Source organism: Macaca nemestrina, chromosome 5, assembly GCF_043159975.1.
Source record: "Macaca nemestrina isolate mMacNem1 chromosome 5, mMacNem.hap1, whole genome shotgun sequence".
Taxonomy (NCBI): domain Eukaryota; kingdom Metazoa; phylum Chordata; class Mammalia; order Primates; family Cercopithecidae; genus Macaca; species Macaca nemestrina.
Window position 1 is genome coordinate 43,018,511 of NC_092129.1, and position 17,957 is coordinate 43,036,467.

The 17,957-nt window shown below is 44.4% G+C and overlaps 1 protein-coding gene across 2 annotated transcripts in view; it reads left to right on the top strand.

The window, feature by feature from the left end:
• LOC105465707 (ARFGEF family member 3) overlaps positions 1 to 17,957 on the top strand; it is a 183,210-nt gene that overhangs the window by 113,637 nt on the left and 51,616 nt on the right. For both annotated transcript variants that reach the window (XM_011714278.3, XM_071096517.1), the window contains 6 exons: positions 4,888 to 5,054; positions 6,445 to 6,610; positions 12,543 to 12,650; positions 13,286 to 13,501; positions 13,659 to 13,769; positions 16,410 to 16,560. In XM_011714278.3, the coding sequence (XP_011712580.2) occupies positions 4,888 to 5,054; positions 6,445 to 6,610; positions 12,543 to 12,650; positions 13,286 to 13,501; positions 13,659 to 13,769; positions 16,410 to 16,560 (919 nt within the window). The remainder of the gene's footprint in view (positions 1 to 4,887; positions 5,055 to 6,444; positions 6,611 to 12,542; positions 12,651 to 13,285; positions 13,502 to 13,658; positions 13,770 to 16,409; positions 16,561 to 17,957) is intronic.

A 17,957-nucleotide genomic window follows, 5' to 3' on the forward strand; every position in this document is an offset into this window, starting at 1 on the left:
GGTATTTTCATACACACAAGGAAGTCCATCTTTCTGGTGGAGGTATCATTGGGCCTTGGAAGAAGCGGGGACTACTGTTCTTATTTTTTATACTCTTCAGTACTATTAAATGTTCTAAATTAATGTTTATCTAAAGAAGAAGTACCAAATTCTCTCAGACACAGAAGAGACTTTTAGGGGTCTCTTGTGCTAATCTGGTATCTAATATTTCACTGGTAAGCAGTCAAGTAGGTGACCCATCCTCCTGTTTCCACAGTCAAGCACATCTTAATTATAGAGGGAGAGAATTAACTTTAGTTACTGAACACTGGGCAATGCAAAGAGTGAGAATACGTTAAAGGTCATAGTTCCTATAGTTTGTTACTGTAAATTGGATAACACATCAGTGAGGCCAATCAGAGGGAAGAATGGAAAATAGAGTATCTATTAGAGAGATACTGGATATGGCAGAATCTTTTCATGACATTCAAAGCAAGTAGAGCATGGCTAGTGCAAAAACCTGAAGTGTGGGCCCAAAAGACCTTTGCTGATTTTGAGCTGTGTAACTTTGGGCAAATTACTGTCTCTGGGACACTTTCCTTACTGGTAAACAATTTGGCAGGATTAGAAAGTGATGTATGAGGAGAGATTGGTTCTAGGCAATAGAAAGCATTTAATGAATTATCTTATCATGTTTCCATTATTATCAATATCACCAGTAAGCTATATCTGACATAGCAAGAAAATGGCTGTTTAAGTTGACAAAATAGACCTTATTTTGTTTTATTTACAAATTTGCCAGCTCTTTGTAATTTAAGAAATCAATCTGTATGCGGATGTAGGCTGGTACCAACAGATTACCTGTAACCAGGGTAACCTGACGAAGTCTTTCCACCGGCAGTACCTGCCAGGGCTTCATCACTTTGCTGCTGATTTTGGTCTCCATGTCAACACTCCATTAGCGGCCTTTTTCACTTTCAGCATCTGAGCAAGTGCTCAGTTTTCCAAAACATCCCGAGGTAAACATTTCAACATTTTGAAAGGAATTATTACTGATGTCTAAAATGAAAGTCATTTACAGATTCATTTTTTCTTGTTGATAGACTCAATTGTACCTTTCATCTATGATCTAAGATAGTTAAACACCCAACCCTGAATGCTACTTTCTGTTTTACCGTGGAAGGAGACTGGTCTTGTGCCCTGTGTCTCCTCCAGATAACTGAAATCAGCCCCACTAGCACCTTGAGAGTGCCGGGGGTTCCCATGGACCATCAGGGCTGAGATACACTGCTCATGTGCTAACCAAAGATACAGTTTTCAGATCTGACTTGCAGTCTGATCTTCATTTTAAAATGCACCTCAGCCTTGCCAGGCGCGGTGGCTCACACCTGTAATCCCAGCACTTTGAGGGGCTGAGGTGGGCAGATCACCTGAGGTCGGGAGTTCTAGACCAGCCTGACCAACATGGAGAAACCCCGTCTCTACTAAAAATACAAAATTAGCCGGGCATGGTGGCGTGTGCCTGTAATTCCAGCTACTTGGGAGGCTGAGGCAGGAGAATCACTTGAACCCGGGAGGCAGAGGTTGCAGTGAGCCAAGATTGTGCCATTGCACTCCAGCCTGGGAAACAAGAGCGAGACTCCACATCAAATAAATAAATAAAATAAAATAAATAAAAACATAGTAATAATAATAAAATGCACCTCAGCCCATGATCACAAAGTGCTCTTGGTAGACAACATCTTCAGGCAACTTCAAAATTTCTGCAGTTTTGAATTTCTCCCGCCTTGTTTTATAAGGCAGAGGTAATGCCCAACCTTTGATTGTCTAAGGTGGTTTTATGGGAATAATATATATGCTTACTCCCACCAAAAAATGTTTATACTGCCCTCAAAATACGGCAAATTCTTGAATTATTTTCAACTTTGAAAGCTTTCTCTGGTCCACATCTTCTTACTTACCTATTTATTAAAATTCACAGGGATGGCTGGGCATGGTTGCTCACGCCTGTAATCCCAGCACTTTGGGAGGCTGAGACAGGAGGGTCACAAGGACTTCAAGATCAGCCTGGCCAACATGGTGAAACCCTGTCTTTACTAAAAATACAAAAATTAGCTGGGCGTGGTGACGCACGCCTGTGATCCCAGCTACTTTGGAGGCTGAGGCAGGAGAATTGCTCGAACCCAGAAGGCGGAGGTTGCAGTGAGCCAAGATCACACCACTGCACTCCAGCCTGGGCGACAGAACAAGACTCTGTCTCAGGAAAAAAAAAAAAAATTCATAGGGACGACATCACTGGATAAACATTCTGGTTGTAAATTTGTATCTCTCATTTCTTTGTTAATTCTAGAAAACTCTTACATTACATATGAACCATATTTTTGATTAAAGAATAATTTTAGACCTGATTTGCAGAGTATATGGACATGTGTAATTTGCATGCACAAATGTAGAGATGGACTGTTTCCCCCACATCGCTAAATTCAGCCTCCGAGTATTTGCAGGAACAAATGGAACATTCATTGAAAATCTCTTAAGGTGCTCTGAGAGGAATGGCTCGGTGTGTTTTGTCCACACTTGTCTGGGCTGATAATGCCTGTGGGGCTTTGGAGGGTAAGAGGAGATGACAGTGTAAGGACACAGATGTGCAGTTGTCTTTGGGCTGCAGAGCTGTGAGCTGACCACCAGGCTCCAGATAGTGAGGAACCCTGAGGGCCTAGAAATGGCTGTCTACAGATGGCCTTAGGACCAGCATACTAACAGATGCAGAGAAGCCGACTTCCATAATTTTGTCACCCCAAGCTCCCTGTGAAAGTTTGAGCCAAGATACCAACAACTCTGACTGAATGAACTCATCTTAGGAGCATGAGATATAGTTGTTTGTTTTTTCAGTTTATTTATATAAAGCTCAAAGGGATCTTCAAAATTAAAACTTTAGTAAGTATAAAATATCTTTTAAAAGAAAAAGATAGTGGGGAGAAAGTCGATAACTATTATTTAATGGTTTTTTTAAAACCTCTTTATTTCCTCATTTATTTTTTAACAGTTTTATTGTGAGATAACTCACATACCATACAGTTTAACCCACCTAAAGTGCACATTTAACATGGGTTTTTATGTTTTTGTTTTTTTGTTTTTTGGGAGTGTTTTTGAAGCAGAGTCTCATTCTGTTGCCCAGGCTGGAGTGCAGTGGTGCGATCTCTGCTAACTGCAGCCTCCGCCTCCTGGGTTCCAGTAATTCTCTTTCCTCAGCCTCCCAAGTAGCTGGGACTACAGGCACACACCACCACGCTGGGCTAATTTTTGTATTTTTAGTAGAGATGGGATTTCACCCTCTTGGGCACGATGGTCTCGAACTCCCGGACTCAAGTGATCCACCTGCTTTAGCCTCCCAAAGTGCTCTGGGATTACAGGTGTGAGCCACTGCGCCTGGCCTAACGTGTTTTGATGTATTACATTATTATTTGTTTTCATCATGGTAATAATATATGTAACAAAATTTGCTATTTTAATAAATTTTAAGTATACAATTCAGTGGTACTAATTATATTCACAGTGTTGTGCAAGTATTTCCAGAGCTTTTTTAACATTCCAAATAGAAGGTACTCTGCCCCCGGTCCCCAGTAACCTCCAATCTATTTTCTATTTCTTCAAATCTATTCTAGGTACTTCATAGAGTGCACCATATATATTTGTGCCTGACAGCATGTTTTCAAGGCGCCTCTATGTTGTGGCATATATCAGAACGCCATTCCTTTTCATGGCTGAGTAATGCCCACTTTATGTATATGCCACATTTTGCTTATCCATTCATCTGTGGATGGGCACTTCAGCTGTTTCCACCTTTTGGCTATTGCGAGTAATGCTGCCGTGAACACTGATGTACAAGTGTCTGTTCAAATCCCTGCTTTCAGTCCTTGTGGTTATATGGGAGTAGAATCGCTGGGTCATATAGTGATTCTATGTTTAGCTTTTGGAGGAACATTATTCCTTTTGAAAAGTTGTATTTACCAGTAACTTTTCTAAACATCTTACATGCATTATTGCATCTAATTCTCATGCTGGCATGTCCATTAATTCTTATTCATTCAGCAAATGTTTTTAAGGGTCTACTAGGTACCAAACACTGTTCTAGGCACTGGGGATTCTATAGTGAACAAAATGAATAAAGTATCACCTTCTTATTGATTTTATAGTAGTGATGGCAGATGATAAACAAGTATATATTAATATAAAGCTGGGTAGAATAAATGCCGTTGAGGCCATTTTTTAAAAGCCAGGTAAGGAAGTGGCATATTGGTGGGCAGGAGTGGATTTGCTATTTAATAATGGAATTAAAAGGGAAGGTGTCTCTGTCACTTGAGCAGAGACTTGGCAGAATCGAGGGAGTGCAGCATCCAGAGATCCTGGGATCAGTCTAGGGAGTGGCAAAAACAAATGCAAAGGCCCTGCGGCAGGTCTAGGCCTGGTGTGGCTAAGGGACAGCAGGCAGTCAGGGTGGCTGCGGGGAGTGAGAGGGAGAGAATAGGGTGAGGTTGGAGTTTTATTATATTGTGATGGGGAGCCACCGGAGGACTCAAGCTAGGGATAGAATGCAGTCAGTTCTTCTCCCTATTATAGGAAAAGAAGGTGAGACTTAGAGGGTTTACATGATTTTATCAAAGTTGTAGCTGCTAAGTAAGAGATCAGGATCCAGGCCCAGGCAGATCCACTCCTGAGCTCACGCTCTTTGCCACCAGGCTGGCGTGTGTATCAGGCCCTAAGGGTATTCCTGGCTAGCTGTCAGTGCTATACATAAATGTCCTATATGATGCAGCATCTATCACAATGGGTTTGCAGCTCTTTGGAAGCCAGCCTTGCCAGGCACACTGTTCACAGCCCCAAAAGTCCCTTCATTTTCTCCCTTAGGCATGATGCACTCTCCTGGCTTTGATGGGAATAGCAGCCTCAGCTTCCAGATGCTGATGAACGCAGACAGCCTCTACACAGCTGCACACTGTGCCCTGCTCCTCAACCTGAAGCTCTCCCATGGTGACTACTACAGGAAGCGGCCGACCCTGACGCCAGGCGTGATGGTGAGTGTGCCATCCCTCGTTGGACTGGCAGAGGGCAGGCTGTGGCCTCCTGGTGTACAGTCGAGTGTCAGTGCCCTGAGTGGGATGGCACAGCGTGTTTTGTCCCACACTGCTCTAGACTGGTAATGTCAGTGGGACTTTAGGGGGTGGAAGGAGATGACATATATATAAGGGCACAGATATACAGTTGCCCAGCACCGTGATCACAGAGCTGCCCACTGGGCTCCAGTGAAGAGTGTATGGACGTGAGGTCCTGGAAATGGCTGCCCAAGGATAACCCGTTAGTTTCATCCCATGCCATTATTAAACACATGGATAAAACCTGTTCAAAACCACATCATTGATGTGTTAAGGGAGATCAGAAGATATGCAGGAAAGTTGCTGAAAATGAGTTGTGTTTTTCTTTGTTTTGAGACAGAGTCCCGCTTTGTTGTCCAGGCTAGAGTGCAGTGGTGTGATCATGGCATGGCTCACTGCAGCCTCAAACTCCTGGGCTCAAGCAATCCTCCCACCTCAACTCCCAAACAGCTGGGACTACAGGTGTGCACCACCATGCCTGGCTAATTTTTTAATTATTTTTTGTAAAGACAGGGTCTTGCTATGTTGCCCAGGCCGGCCTTGAACTCCTGGGCTCAAGCAATCCTCCCAACTTGCCCTCCCAAAGTGCTGGTGTTACAGGCATGAGCCATCATGCCTGGCTGAAGGTGTGCACTTAGAAAAACTCTTCACCGTATTCCAACATATTCCCAGACCAACTGTTGACCCAGAATGAAGCTCACTGGCTGTTGCTTATAAGCACCTCCTGTAAGGGATGCAATGAGAATGTTGATTGTCCTGTGGTTAGCTCCTGTGATGGAGCAAGCCACTCCATGGTGTACCCTATTATCAGTTCCTGAGCCTAAATCCATGGATCTACATGAAGGAAATCAACAACCATTTGTTTGCTTGATAAATTGTAAATTCCCAAAGGTTAAGTGGTTACTTCATGAGCATAAGTGAAGTATCTCTGGAAATGTGCACATTCCTGCAGGAACAGGAACGCGTTCCATCTCTGCTGCTGTTGGTGCTTGTAGAAAAGGAAGCCCTGTTACTCTATTAAAGACATCTGTGCAGTTGCAAACCTTTCCACACATGCAGGAGTAAGAATGAAAAGTGCAGTCTCTGTAATCCTTCTGCAAGGTGTCTGTCAAAAGGTGTCATCAGTGAAGGAGACCTCAGCACATTTGGGAATTCTCCATCTCCGCTTCTCCCCGCTTGCCGCCCCATTACCCAATACACAAGCCTTGGTTTAGTTCAGGGCTCCGTGTCATGAAGAGGTAGCAGAGGCACTTAGGAGCCTGTTAGTGAGTGGGGTGTTATGTGGTCACCTTCTCATGCGATCTCTCTGTAGAAGGACTTCATGAAGCAGGTGCAGACCAGCGGCGTGCTGATGGTCTTCTCCCAGGCCTGGATTGAGGAGCTCTACCATCAGGTGCTCGACAGGAACATGCTTGGAGAGGCTGGCTATTGGGGCAGCCCGGAAGATAACAGCCTTCCCCTGATCACAATGCTGACCGGTCAGTGGTTGGTCGCAAGGCCTTGGGGCACATGGTAGGGTGGGATGGCTCACGCTTTAAAGCCTCTTTCAGAGAAGTGTTGGTGCTTGGAGCAGACTTTGAAACAGCACCCACAAAGCTTCCCTGGCATTGGTGACAGTTCCAGGGAAGTGTCATGAGTCCACTTCACAGGAGTTTTCTGTACCTTTTCCATGTGGGAGTCTGTAGGGCTCACTGTGCCCCATTAGATGAGAACTAACTTAGCACCTTTGTCTGTTGGTGTAAAACTGTAGGCCATGTCTGTAGGATGTGTAGGCCCAGGACTATTCCTGGGAGTTCTCACATGCTAATAGTCACCCATATCATTTCATTCAGTGTTCTTGGGATTTACCAATAAATGTAAAATGACTGACTTTAAAGTTGGCTTCCTGGCCAAGCGCCGTGGCTCATGCCTGTAATCCTAGCACTTTGGGAGGCCGAGGTGGGCAGATCACCTGAGGTCAGGAGTTCGAGACCAGCCTGGCCAACATGGCAAAACCCTGTCTCTACTAAAAATACAAAAATTAGCTGGGTGTGGTGGCAGGTGTCTGTAATCCTAGCTACTTGGGTGGCTAAGGCAGAAGAATCACTTGAACCCGGGAGGCAGAGGTTGCAGTGAACCGAAATCACACTACTGTACTCCAGCCTGGGCAACAGGAGCAAGACCCTGTCTCAAAACAGAAAAAGTTGGTTTCCTTCTGTTTTCTATCTATATCAGAGGCCCTCCCTTCCCTTCCCAGCTGTACCAGAATTAAGAATAATGCCAAATACTTACCAGCATCTTTGTCTTCAGTGTCCAGAGCTTTTTTTTTTTTTTTTGTAAAGAAAATATTTATTCAGGAATAGACGTTGCAATGGGAATATGCCCGCCATAGTAAACTACGTGCTTATACAGGGAGGTAAAGGATGGCAAAGGTGTTTAAAGGAATAATGAGGAGGATTTCATCATTGTTTTGAGATAATGATCCTTAAGTAAAGGATCAGTAACAGGGGCAGTGCCAGTTTAACTTGGACAGGCAAGCAGGTGCCAGGCAGATGTCCTCACAGGAGTATTATTTTGTGTAAGGTTGCAATGGCTTATGAGTTGCAATGGCTTGTGAGCAAGTTGGTGCTTTTTGCAGAGTCTCATGTGATAGTTCTCTCTCTATATATATAATTTCAAATATTACTTTAGACTAAAGGGGTACATGTGCAGGTCTGTTACCTGGGCATATTGCATGATGCTGAGGTTTGGGGTCAACTGATCCCATCACCTGGGTACCGAGTATAGTAGCCAACAGTTTTCAACTCTTTCCCCTCCCTCCCTCTCCTGCCTTGCAGTCCCCAGTGTCTATTGTTAACGTCTTGATGTCCATGAGTACCCAGTGTTTTTTTTTTGTTTGTTTGTTTTGTTTTTTTTGAGACGGAGTCTCGCTCTGCCGTCCAGGCTGGAGTGCAGTGGCTGGATCTCAACTCACTGCAAGCTCCGCCTCCCGGGTTCACGCCATTCTCCTGCCTCAGCCTCCCGAGTAGCTGGGACTACAGGCGTCCGCCACCTCGCCCGGCTAGTTTTTTGTATTTTTTAGTAGAGACGGGGTTTCACCGTGTCAGCCAGGATGGTCTCGATCTCCTGACCTCGTGATCTGCCCGTCTCAGCCTCCCAAAGTGCTGGGATTACAGGCTTGAGCCACCGCGCCCGGCGAGTGCCCAGTGTTTAGTTCCCACTTATAACTGAGAACATATGGCATTTGGTTTTCTGTTCCTCCATTAACTCGCTTGGGATAATGGCCTTCAGGTGTGTCCATGTTGCAACAAAGGACATGATTTGGTTCTTTTTTATGGTTATGTAGTGTTCCTTGGTGTCTATGAACCACAATAACTTTTAAAATCCTATTTGACAATTAGAAATTTCACATGAGAGTGTAGAGAGCAGTATGCCATATTGTCGTGGGGCAGTGTTTTTTGGCAAAAGCAGCTTTTCATGGCTTCTTGTGGCTCGGCCATAATGCCAAAGATGTGCAAAAGTTTAGTCGGGTCATCGCTTGCCTTAGTAAGTTAGAGTTCCAGGCTTGTCCTGGATTGTCTCTGAGTCCCCAAACTGGGTTTTTTGTTTGTTTGTTTGGTTGGTTGGTTGGTTTGGTTTTTTTGTTTTGTTTTGTTTTGTTTTTTTGAGACAGAGTCTAGCTCTGTTGCCCAGGCTGGAGTACAGTGGCATGATCTCAGCTCACTGCAACCTCCACCTCCCAGGTTCGAATGATTCTCCTGCCTCAGCCTCCCGAGTAGCTGGGATTACAGGTGCTCACTACCACGCCCAGCTAATTTCTGTATTTGCAATAGAGACAGGGTTTCACCATGTTGGTCAGGCTGGCCTTGAACTCCTGACCTCAAGTGATCTGCCTGCCTTGGCCTCTCAAAGTGCTGGGATTACAGGTATGAGCCACTGCACCCACCCTCCCCACACTGGTTTCTGATGCAGTTATCCTCTCGTGCCTCCAGCAGAAGGAGGTGCAGAGCATGGCCCTGACCTCTCTGGAGTATCTGTATCCTCACACAGCTCAGCATGGCTCTGTGCCCAGCAGGAACAGCACAGGACTGGGCAGGACAGTCCAGCTGGGGCACAGAATCCGTTGTCCAAGGGGTGTGTTATGTTGCCTGTGGTTGGCACTGGGGGCTCTTACAAGGTGTCAGAATAAACTACTGGCAGGTGGAACCCAGCCATGTAGAATTTGGGGTGAGGCACTATTTAGGAATCAGGCAGAAGATCAGAACATACAGTGAGGTCTGTCCACGGGTGGCAGAGTCCTCGTCATTGATTGGCATTTGGAGTCTTGTTTCAAGAACTAGGATGGAACTGGGGTAAGTAAGATTGGGTCTCGAACCTTGCGGATCAGGATCACTGGAGAGGTGATCAATTTGTGTTTTGTTAATCATGATAGCATTTACATCCATTTGAAAAATAAGCATTCAGGCCAAGCACGGTGGCTCACACCGATAATCCTAGCACTTTGGGAGGCCGAGGCGAGTGGATCACTTGAGGTCAGAAGTTCAAGACCAGCCTGGCCAACATGGTGAAACCCCATCTCTACAAAAAAAAAAAAAAAAAAAATGCACAAATTAGCCGAGCATGGTGGCAAGTGTCTGCAGTCCCAGCTACCTGGGAGGCTGAGGTGGGAGAATCCCTTGAACCTGGGAGGCAGAGGTTGTAGTGAGCTGAGATCGCGTCACTGCACTTTAGCCTGAGTGACAGAGCGAGACTCTGTCTAAAAAAAAAAAAAGAAAAAAGAAAAAACAGAAAAAAAGAAAAGAGAAGTAATCATTCAAATGTATGAGAGCCATTTATTTAGTTTACCTATAAGCAATGCTTGATTTCTATCTGTTTTCACAAACTCCTTTCAGTAGGGATGGAAGGTACTGCCCAGAGCTTGTAAGTCTGAGAATTTGGATGAGGATCCTAAACATTCCAGCTTTAATTTGCAAATACCATAGTTTCTGCCAAAGTAATCTCTGTGACTCTCTTGCCCAGGCCTTAATAAAAGGAGTCATTCAGTAGATGTAAAATGAATAAGTAACAGACTATTCATAGTTCCCATATTCATCAATCATCACTGTTAATTAGCCATCGCTGTTATTAATGGAACAGTAAGCTCAATTGCTATGTCCATAGGAAAGCTATTTAACTTTAAAGATGAAAAGGGCTTTTCATAAGAATTCAACAAAATAAGGGTCTGTGATTCTTTATGATTGTAAATTCCAGGTATGAAGTGACAAATGAATCAGAGCAGCAGTTAGCCTAGAGTTCGGAGACTTCTATCTGATCTTTTCGTTATGTATGAGGAGAAGCAATGCCAGCAATCTGATGATGAACGCTGTACTAACTGTGGCCATTCCTGGTGTCATGTCAGAGTATTGTATAGAACTGTGGAATTTTAGCACAGAAATAAACTTTGCATTACTTGAATTCATCAGACCTTTACCTAGCACATAGAAAACATCCATTATACTTTGATAAATGAAAATTTCTGGCAAATATCGCACATAGAAAACATCCATTATACTTTGATAAATGAAAATTTCTGGCAAATATCATTAGGTCATTTGACCAGACATCAAATTAATTTCAGAGAAACCAGTCTGTTTCCACCTTAGCAGCCATATAAATTTTGTCCCTGTTTTGGTCCTGATAGTTGCCGAGAAGTCTCCAGGTTTTTTGTAATTTCTGTAAGAATCGAAGATACAGTGGAACACCATGCAAAGAAGTCTCATCCTCTTGGGGTGAGGGTGAAGTCCTAAACTCAGGGAATAAATACTAATAATTACAGGCAGTGGCTCACGCCTGTAATCCCAGCACTTTGGAAGGCAGAGGCGGGAGGATCACTTAAGGTCAGGAGTTAGAGGCCAGCTTGACCATCGTGATGAAACCCCGTCTCTATTAAAAATACAAAAATTAGCTGGGTGTGGTGGCACACACCTGTAATCCCACCTATTCAGGAGCCTGAGGCATGAGAATTGCTTGAACCCAGGAGGTGGAAGTTACAGTGAGCTGAGATTGCGCCACTGTACTCCAGCCTGAGTGACAGAGTGAGACTCTGTCTCAAAAAAACCAAAAACAAACAAAAAACCCACAACTACCCTCCTTTCCCATCCCCTCCCTGTGTTGCATTCAGCTATATTAGTTGCATCCAAGTATGTATATTTCAACTCCATAGTCACTTTTCCAGTGGTTACTTCCTTTATACTGAGGAACTTGGGGCCTTGGCGAGCCTGGCCCAGGGCTACAAGGCTACTTAATTCAGAGCCAAGACTGAAGCTCAGCCTTCTTGACCCCACTCCAGTCCTTTCCTCACCATAATGTTAAAGAGTGGTTTGTTGAGCTAATTCTGTAGAAGAGAATTTGTTTCAGCAAAAACTTAAACAGGATAACTGAGGATCTAATATGGAGCTGGAATGGTGTAGAGAGGCCTGGATGGGAGTCAGAAGACATGAATACTAATTATTTCCGTCATCAGCCTCATGGCCTTGAACCACTTACATACTTTAAACATGGTCATGCATCCTTTAGCAAGGACAGGAACACGTTCTGAGAAATGCATTGTTAGGCAATTTTGTCATCATGTGACCATCACAGAGTGTACTTACACACCTAGGCTAGATGGTATAGTCTATTGCTTCAAAGCCACAAACTTGCGCCGCATGTATTGAATACTGTAAGCAGCTGTAAAAACATTGTAGTATGTATTTGTGTATCTAAACATAGAAAAGGTGCAATAAAAATAATGCTATTATAATCTTAGGGGGCCACTGTCTTATATGCAGTTGGTGGTTGACAAAAATGTCATTTTGTGGTGCAGGACTCTGTTTCTTCCTCTGTGAAATAAAAATAATACTGACCTGCTTACCGAATTTGAGCTGTTTCAGTGATCAAGTCAAAAAATTTTATGTGAAAACACTTTGAAAATTATAAGGTATTATTTATTGTACTTTGCAATTTGACTGTGCGATGATCTGACCAAAGAGGCTTATTCTCCTCTTAATTCATGTAAGGAAGCTCTGAAAGAAAATTCACATCTGGGTAACTTGTACCAGGTTTGGGAATATATAATTCGGGAATAATCAATGATTCTGAATAAAAAGAGTATTTAAGATCAAAATATTCTAAATCAATAGATTTTCTAACAGATAAATAATTTATAGTTTACATCTATTTTTAAATAAAGATAGGCAACAATGTAACAGAAGAATAAATACTCCAATATGAAATAAAACTAGACTGAGGGAATAAAACAAAATTTATGATAGTCTCATAAAAGGTTGCTACATGCTTGAAACATAAAAGATACAAGGAATATTTGTTAAAAATGAATATTGTGGTGGCCATGTCCTTGTTTTTGACTGGAGTGTTTTATTTAGGGAAAACTTCACTCTTTTTCCTTGACAGATATTGATGGCTTAGAGAGTAGTGCCATTGGTGGCCAGCTGATGGCCTCAGCTGCTACAGAGTCTCCTTTTGCCCAGAGCAGGAGAATCGATGACTCCACAGTGGCAGGTAATGACTTGGATCTTGAGTTTATGAACACTGCATGTGTTACCAGCAATTACATTATATGTGGTGACTTGAATCAAGATTTTGTCTTGGTTAGAAAAAAACTAATTGGGCCGGGCACGGTGACTCACACCTGTAATCCCAGCACTTTGGGAGCCAAGGCGGGCAGATCACGAGGTCAGGAGATTGAGACCATCCTGGCTAACACAGTGAAACCCCGTCTCTACTAAAAATACAAAAAATTAGCTGGGTGTGGTGGCGGGCACCTGTAGTCCCAGCTTCTCAGGAGGCTGAGGCAGGAGAATGGCATGAACCTGGGAGGCAGAGCTTGCAGTGAGCTGAGATCACACCACTGCACTCCAGCCTGGGCGACAGAGCAAGACCCTGTCAAAAAAAAAAAAAAAAAAAAGAAAAAGTAATTGATGGAAGTCACTTAGCATCATTCAGCTGATAATGCAACATTTATTTTTAAAAGAACAAAGTGAAACATGATCCCATATAATCCATTAAGTTATATTTCCTTTTGTAGAATTGCATGCAACTCTGTACTGCTCATTTGATGGCAAGAGAACACCATGCCATTCATTGTCAGGTCATTTTTGTCTCTAGAAAATGACGCACACTCCTCCATGTTCCAGGTGTGGCATTTGCTCGCTATATTCTGGTGGGCTGCTGGAAGAACTTGATCGATACTTTATCAACCCCACTGACTGGTCGAATGGCAGGGAGCTCCAAAGGGCTGGCCTTCATTCTGGGAGCTGAAGGCATCAAAGAGCAGAACCAGAAGGAACGGGACGCCATCTGCATGAGCCTCGATGGGCTGCGGAAAGCCGCACGGCTGAGCTGCGCTCTAGGTACCAGCGGAAGTAGTGTTCCCTGGCTGTGTTCCTGCAGAACTTACTGGGAATGATCCAGCAGGGTAGGGTGGGGGGACCTTTTAGAAGGGGTTCTGCTAGGTGAATGGTTAGAGGATATACTCAGTCAAGAAGTCATTGTCTGTCTCCTCTGAAGGGGTTGCTGCTAACTGCGCCTCGGCTCTTGCCCAGATGGCAGCTGCCTCCTGTGTCCAAGAAGAAAAAGAAGAGAGGGAGGCCCAAGAACCTAGTGATGCCATCACACAAGGTAACGACTGGAGGGCCAGAACCCACCTGATGCCTTGGGTGCAGTATGCACACACCTGCACAGGCTAACACACGCCAGCCAATACTCGTGCCTGTTCTGTGTGCGCTGCCCAGTATGTATACACCACTGATCTTGAGATCCATTGAGCCACAGGTGACCTACAGAAGATCCCTCTGGAGAATGAGAGACATACTGACCCCTGGTGGCAAGGAAAGTGCAGCAGGCCCAGGAGTCCCATGGGCCCACCTGGCCTAACTGTTCGTATCTGTCATCTAGTCACTGGCTTTGGCACTTCACACAAGTGCACACTTGAAGAGCCTTCGGGTTATAGTGGGGAAGGCAGATTGGCCAGTTTTCTAAAGGGGAGAAAACAGATGGAGAAAATTAATGAGGGGAGGCTCAGGAAGAAGAGGCTCTCATCAGAGAAAAATCTGAGCTTTGTGAACTCGGGAAATGGCTGATTTTTAACCTGTTGAAATCAGTGAGTCAATGAAGCTGATGGTTATCTGGATCAAAGGGAAGAGAATGACCATCCTGATAGCAACAGAAGATACAAGGCAGGCAGCAAACAAAAGGAAAAATGCAAGCGTGGTCCAAATTATGTAACTACTATCAGATATGTACAGTAGCAAGTCACTGAGTCAGCTGTACATTTTTAGCCGAGAAACACAGTTTAGGTCTGTGTTTCTCAGATTTGAATCAAATTTAGAGACCCATTTGAAAACAAAATAGCTCTCACAGATCCCCAGGGTTAACTTAAAATGGAGTCTCACAATTTTACTTAAGTATTTTACAACCATGAGCTACATAAAAATCCTTACAGTCACAGTTCTTTAAAAAACCACAAAATCAAGACCACAATATTCTGATTAAATACAAATAAAAAATAAGATTAAGGCTGGGCAAAGTGGCTTACGCCTGTAATCCCAGTACTTTGAGAGGTCAAAGAAAGTGGATCACTTGAGCCCATGAGTTCAAGACCAGCCTGGGCAACATAGCAAAACCCTGTCTCTACTAAAAACACAAAACTAAGCCAGGCATGGTGGCATGTGCCTATAGTCCCAGCTACTTGAGGGGCTGAGGTGGGAGGATCGCCTGAGCCTGGGGAGGTCCAGGCTGCAGTGAGCCATAATCATTCTATTGTACTCTAGCCTGGGTGACAGAGTAAGATCCTATCTCAAAAAAAAATAGATAAAATGGCCAGGTGCAGTGGCTTACACTTGTAATCCCAGCACTTTGGGAGGCTAAGGTGGGCGGATCATTTGAAGTCAGGAGTTTGAGACCAGCCTAGCCAACATGGTGAAAGAAACCCCATCTCTACTAAAAAATACAAAAATTAACTGGGTGTGGTGGCGGGTGCCTGTAATCCTAGCTACTTCAGAGGCTGAGGCAGAATTGGTTGAACCTGGGAAGTGGAGGTTGCAGTGAACCAAGATGGTGTCACTGCGCTCCAGCCTAGGTAACAGAGAGAGACACCAACTCAAATAAATAAATAATAAATAAAATTAGTATCACATTTATGAGACAAATGATGTTTTGCTAAAAATCACTTTGCTTCTTATGTTAGGAGATGGTTTGGATTCCTTTGAGGTTGGCTTGCTATATTTCTGGGTTCTGGACCATCACTTAGTTATCCTACCACATGCAGTGACTTGAAACCTTTTTTCAAGGAGGACACTGTGGTTTGGCCTTGCCTTAGCATTTTGCATTACTGACATCTGAAGTCACTTTCTGCATTCTTTCTCATTAATCATCTACAGTTGTTTTTTTTTTTTTTTTTGAGACCGAGTTTCACTGTTGTTGCCCAGGCGGGAGTACAGTGGCATGATCTCAGCTCACTGCAACCTCTGCCTCCCAGGTTCAAGTGATTGTCCTGCCCCAGCCTCCTGAGTAGCTGGGATTACAGGCATGTGCCACCATACCCGGCTAATTTTGTATCTTCAGTAGAGACAGGGTTTCTCCGTGTTGTTCAGGCTGGTTTCGAACTCCCAACCTCAGGTGATCCGCCTGCCTCGGCCTCCCATTGTTGCTGGGATTACAGATGTGAGCCACCACGCCCAGTCTACAATTTTTTAAAGTGTTATTTGGAGCTCACAAATACAAACTCAAGGGATGAAATGAGATTGGTCTTTTTCAGTGATAGAGCAGTCATTCGGGTGCTCAAAATACACATAAATAAGTTGTTTTAGAGATGATGATCATAATGAGAGCCTAACATTACAATAATCTCAGAGAAAACTTGCAGAAAGCCAGGAATTCTTCCATTTGACCAATTTTTGGGAAGGGTGAAAGGTCTGGGCCCAGATGGTTTTACCTGGAATTGGCTCATGAAACCCATCCGCACTGCTGTGCCTGACCCAGAGCCCGTGAAAGGGCCTGGAAGGAATGGCACCTGCCAGCTCAGGATCCATCCCACTTCTGGAGCTGGAGAGCTGGGGCCACCGGCGCATGGGACCTGCCAGCTGAGTGGTTTGCATGAGGGTCCGCAAGGACCTGCTGTGGAGGCGCTTGCTGCCACTGACGTTTGTCCTTTCCCTTTTGCCCTTGCATGACACACGTTCTTTCATTTTCATTCTTTCTCTCTCCCTTTCTGTCTCCCTTACTCAACCTGTTATTTTAATAAATGTCTTTCTGGCACAGTGAAACTAAAAGTGGAGCAGAAACTGGAGCAGATTGGGAAGGTGCAGGGGGTGTGGCTGCACACTGCCCACGTCTTGTGCATGGAGGCCATCCTCAGCGTAGGCCTGGAGATGGGAAGCCACAACCCGGACTGCTGGCCACACGTGTTCAGGTGCATGATGGGCTCCCACCCCCAGATGGCACTGACCCTGCCTCAGGAAGCCTGGCGTGGGCTCTGGGGGGTGGAGAGGGGTAGCCTCAAGAGCCTGCCAGCATATAAATCAATTATAACAATTCACAGAGTTTGATTAAACTTCAAATAAGACATGAAAAGAAAAGACGCAATAAGGGCCCAACTAAATGTATGTTTTGAAGAACAAGGGACAGAACTGGGTCTCAGGAACTGTGACTTTTCTATTGACATTTTTACTAGAGAAGGAAGGAAGAAAAACCAATTAAATAATTGATTGAGATGACTATGTAAGTTAAGTGAATACAGTGCCAATCTAAAACTGGTCATGTCTCTGCAATATTACATTGCTAAATGTTTATCAATGTCCTCTTTACTTAAAGAAGGATTTCAGATAGCCTATTTGGATACATAAAATACAAGATACCTACTTTTAATGTAGCTAGACCAAAACAAAACAAAACAAAATAGTACACCTCTGCCAAAGACAGACCAAAAATTTGGCTCTAAGCATTGTAGCATCAAAGTGAAAAGAAGCTCCCAGTGAGTTACACAGTGCACAGTGCCTGTAAGATGAAAACCAGCAATAGCTCCAGAGTCCAGGTCCTCTTACAACTAAGACTGAAAGCACGTCTCCCGAAGCGCTGCATCAGGGCAGACCCAGTACCGTGGAAGGAGCACTGCCCATGGAACAGGACGGGGGCTGGCCACACTGTGCCTTCTCCTTCTCTGCATCACACACCTCACACTCACTCCAAACCCAGGTCTAGGCAGAGCAGGCATGGGGCAAGAGTGGCCAGGGTGATGGCTGATGGCCCAGGGCACCAGCCAGAGATGGGTTCAGTTTCACGTCTTCAAAGCAAATATAGCCATGAGTGTTTGTTGAGCAAAATGGTTCTATTATGAAGGCTGCTAACCTGCTGTTCTTTATTGCTCTAACAAGAAAAAAAAAAAAAAAAGGAAAAAAGAAAAAGGCTATCCTGGTACACAAGCAGCGGGTAAGGGATTGAAAAATTCCCTGATTCTAGAACATCAGAGTGGATTATCCACGACGCTCTTTACCGGTAAACGGACTTACTCTGAGATGAGGGACCCTGCGAACCATCCTTGTCCCAGGTTCTGTTGGGAACAAACCATTTAGAAGTTGGCAGTTGTAGCACATGTGGTGACTCTTCTCTGTGTTTGCCATGATTCGGTGACTGCCCTTCCACCCGGCCGCCACCCACTGCACCCAGACTTGAGTTATGTGGCGCCATCAGGACCAGGCAGGAGGTGGCTGGGCAGAACTCACTGTGGCTGGATGGCCTGTCCGTCATAGCTCTGGCCATTCTGGAATCCCATCGTAAGGAAATGCTTCCCAACTCCTAATCAGAGCACTA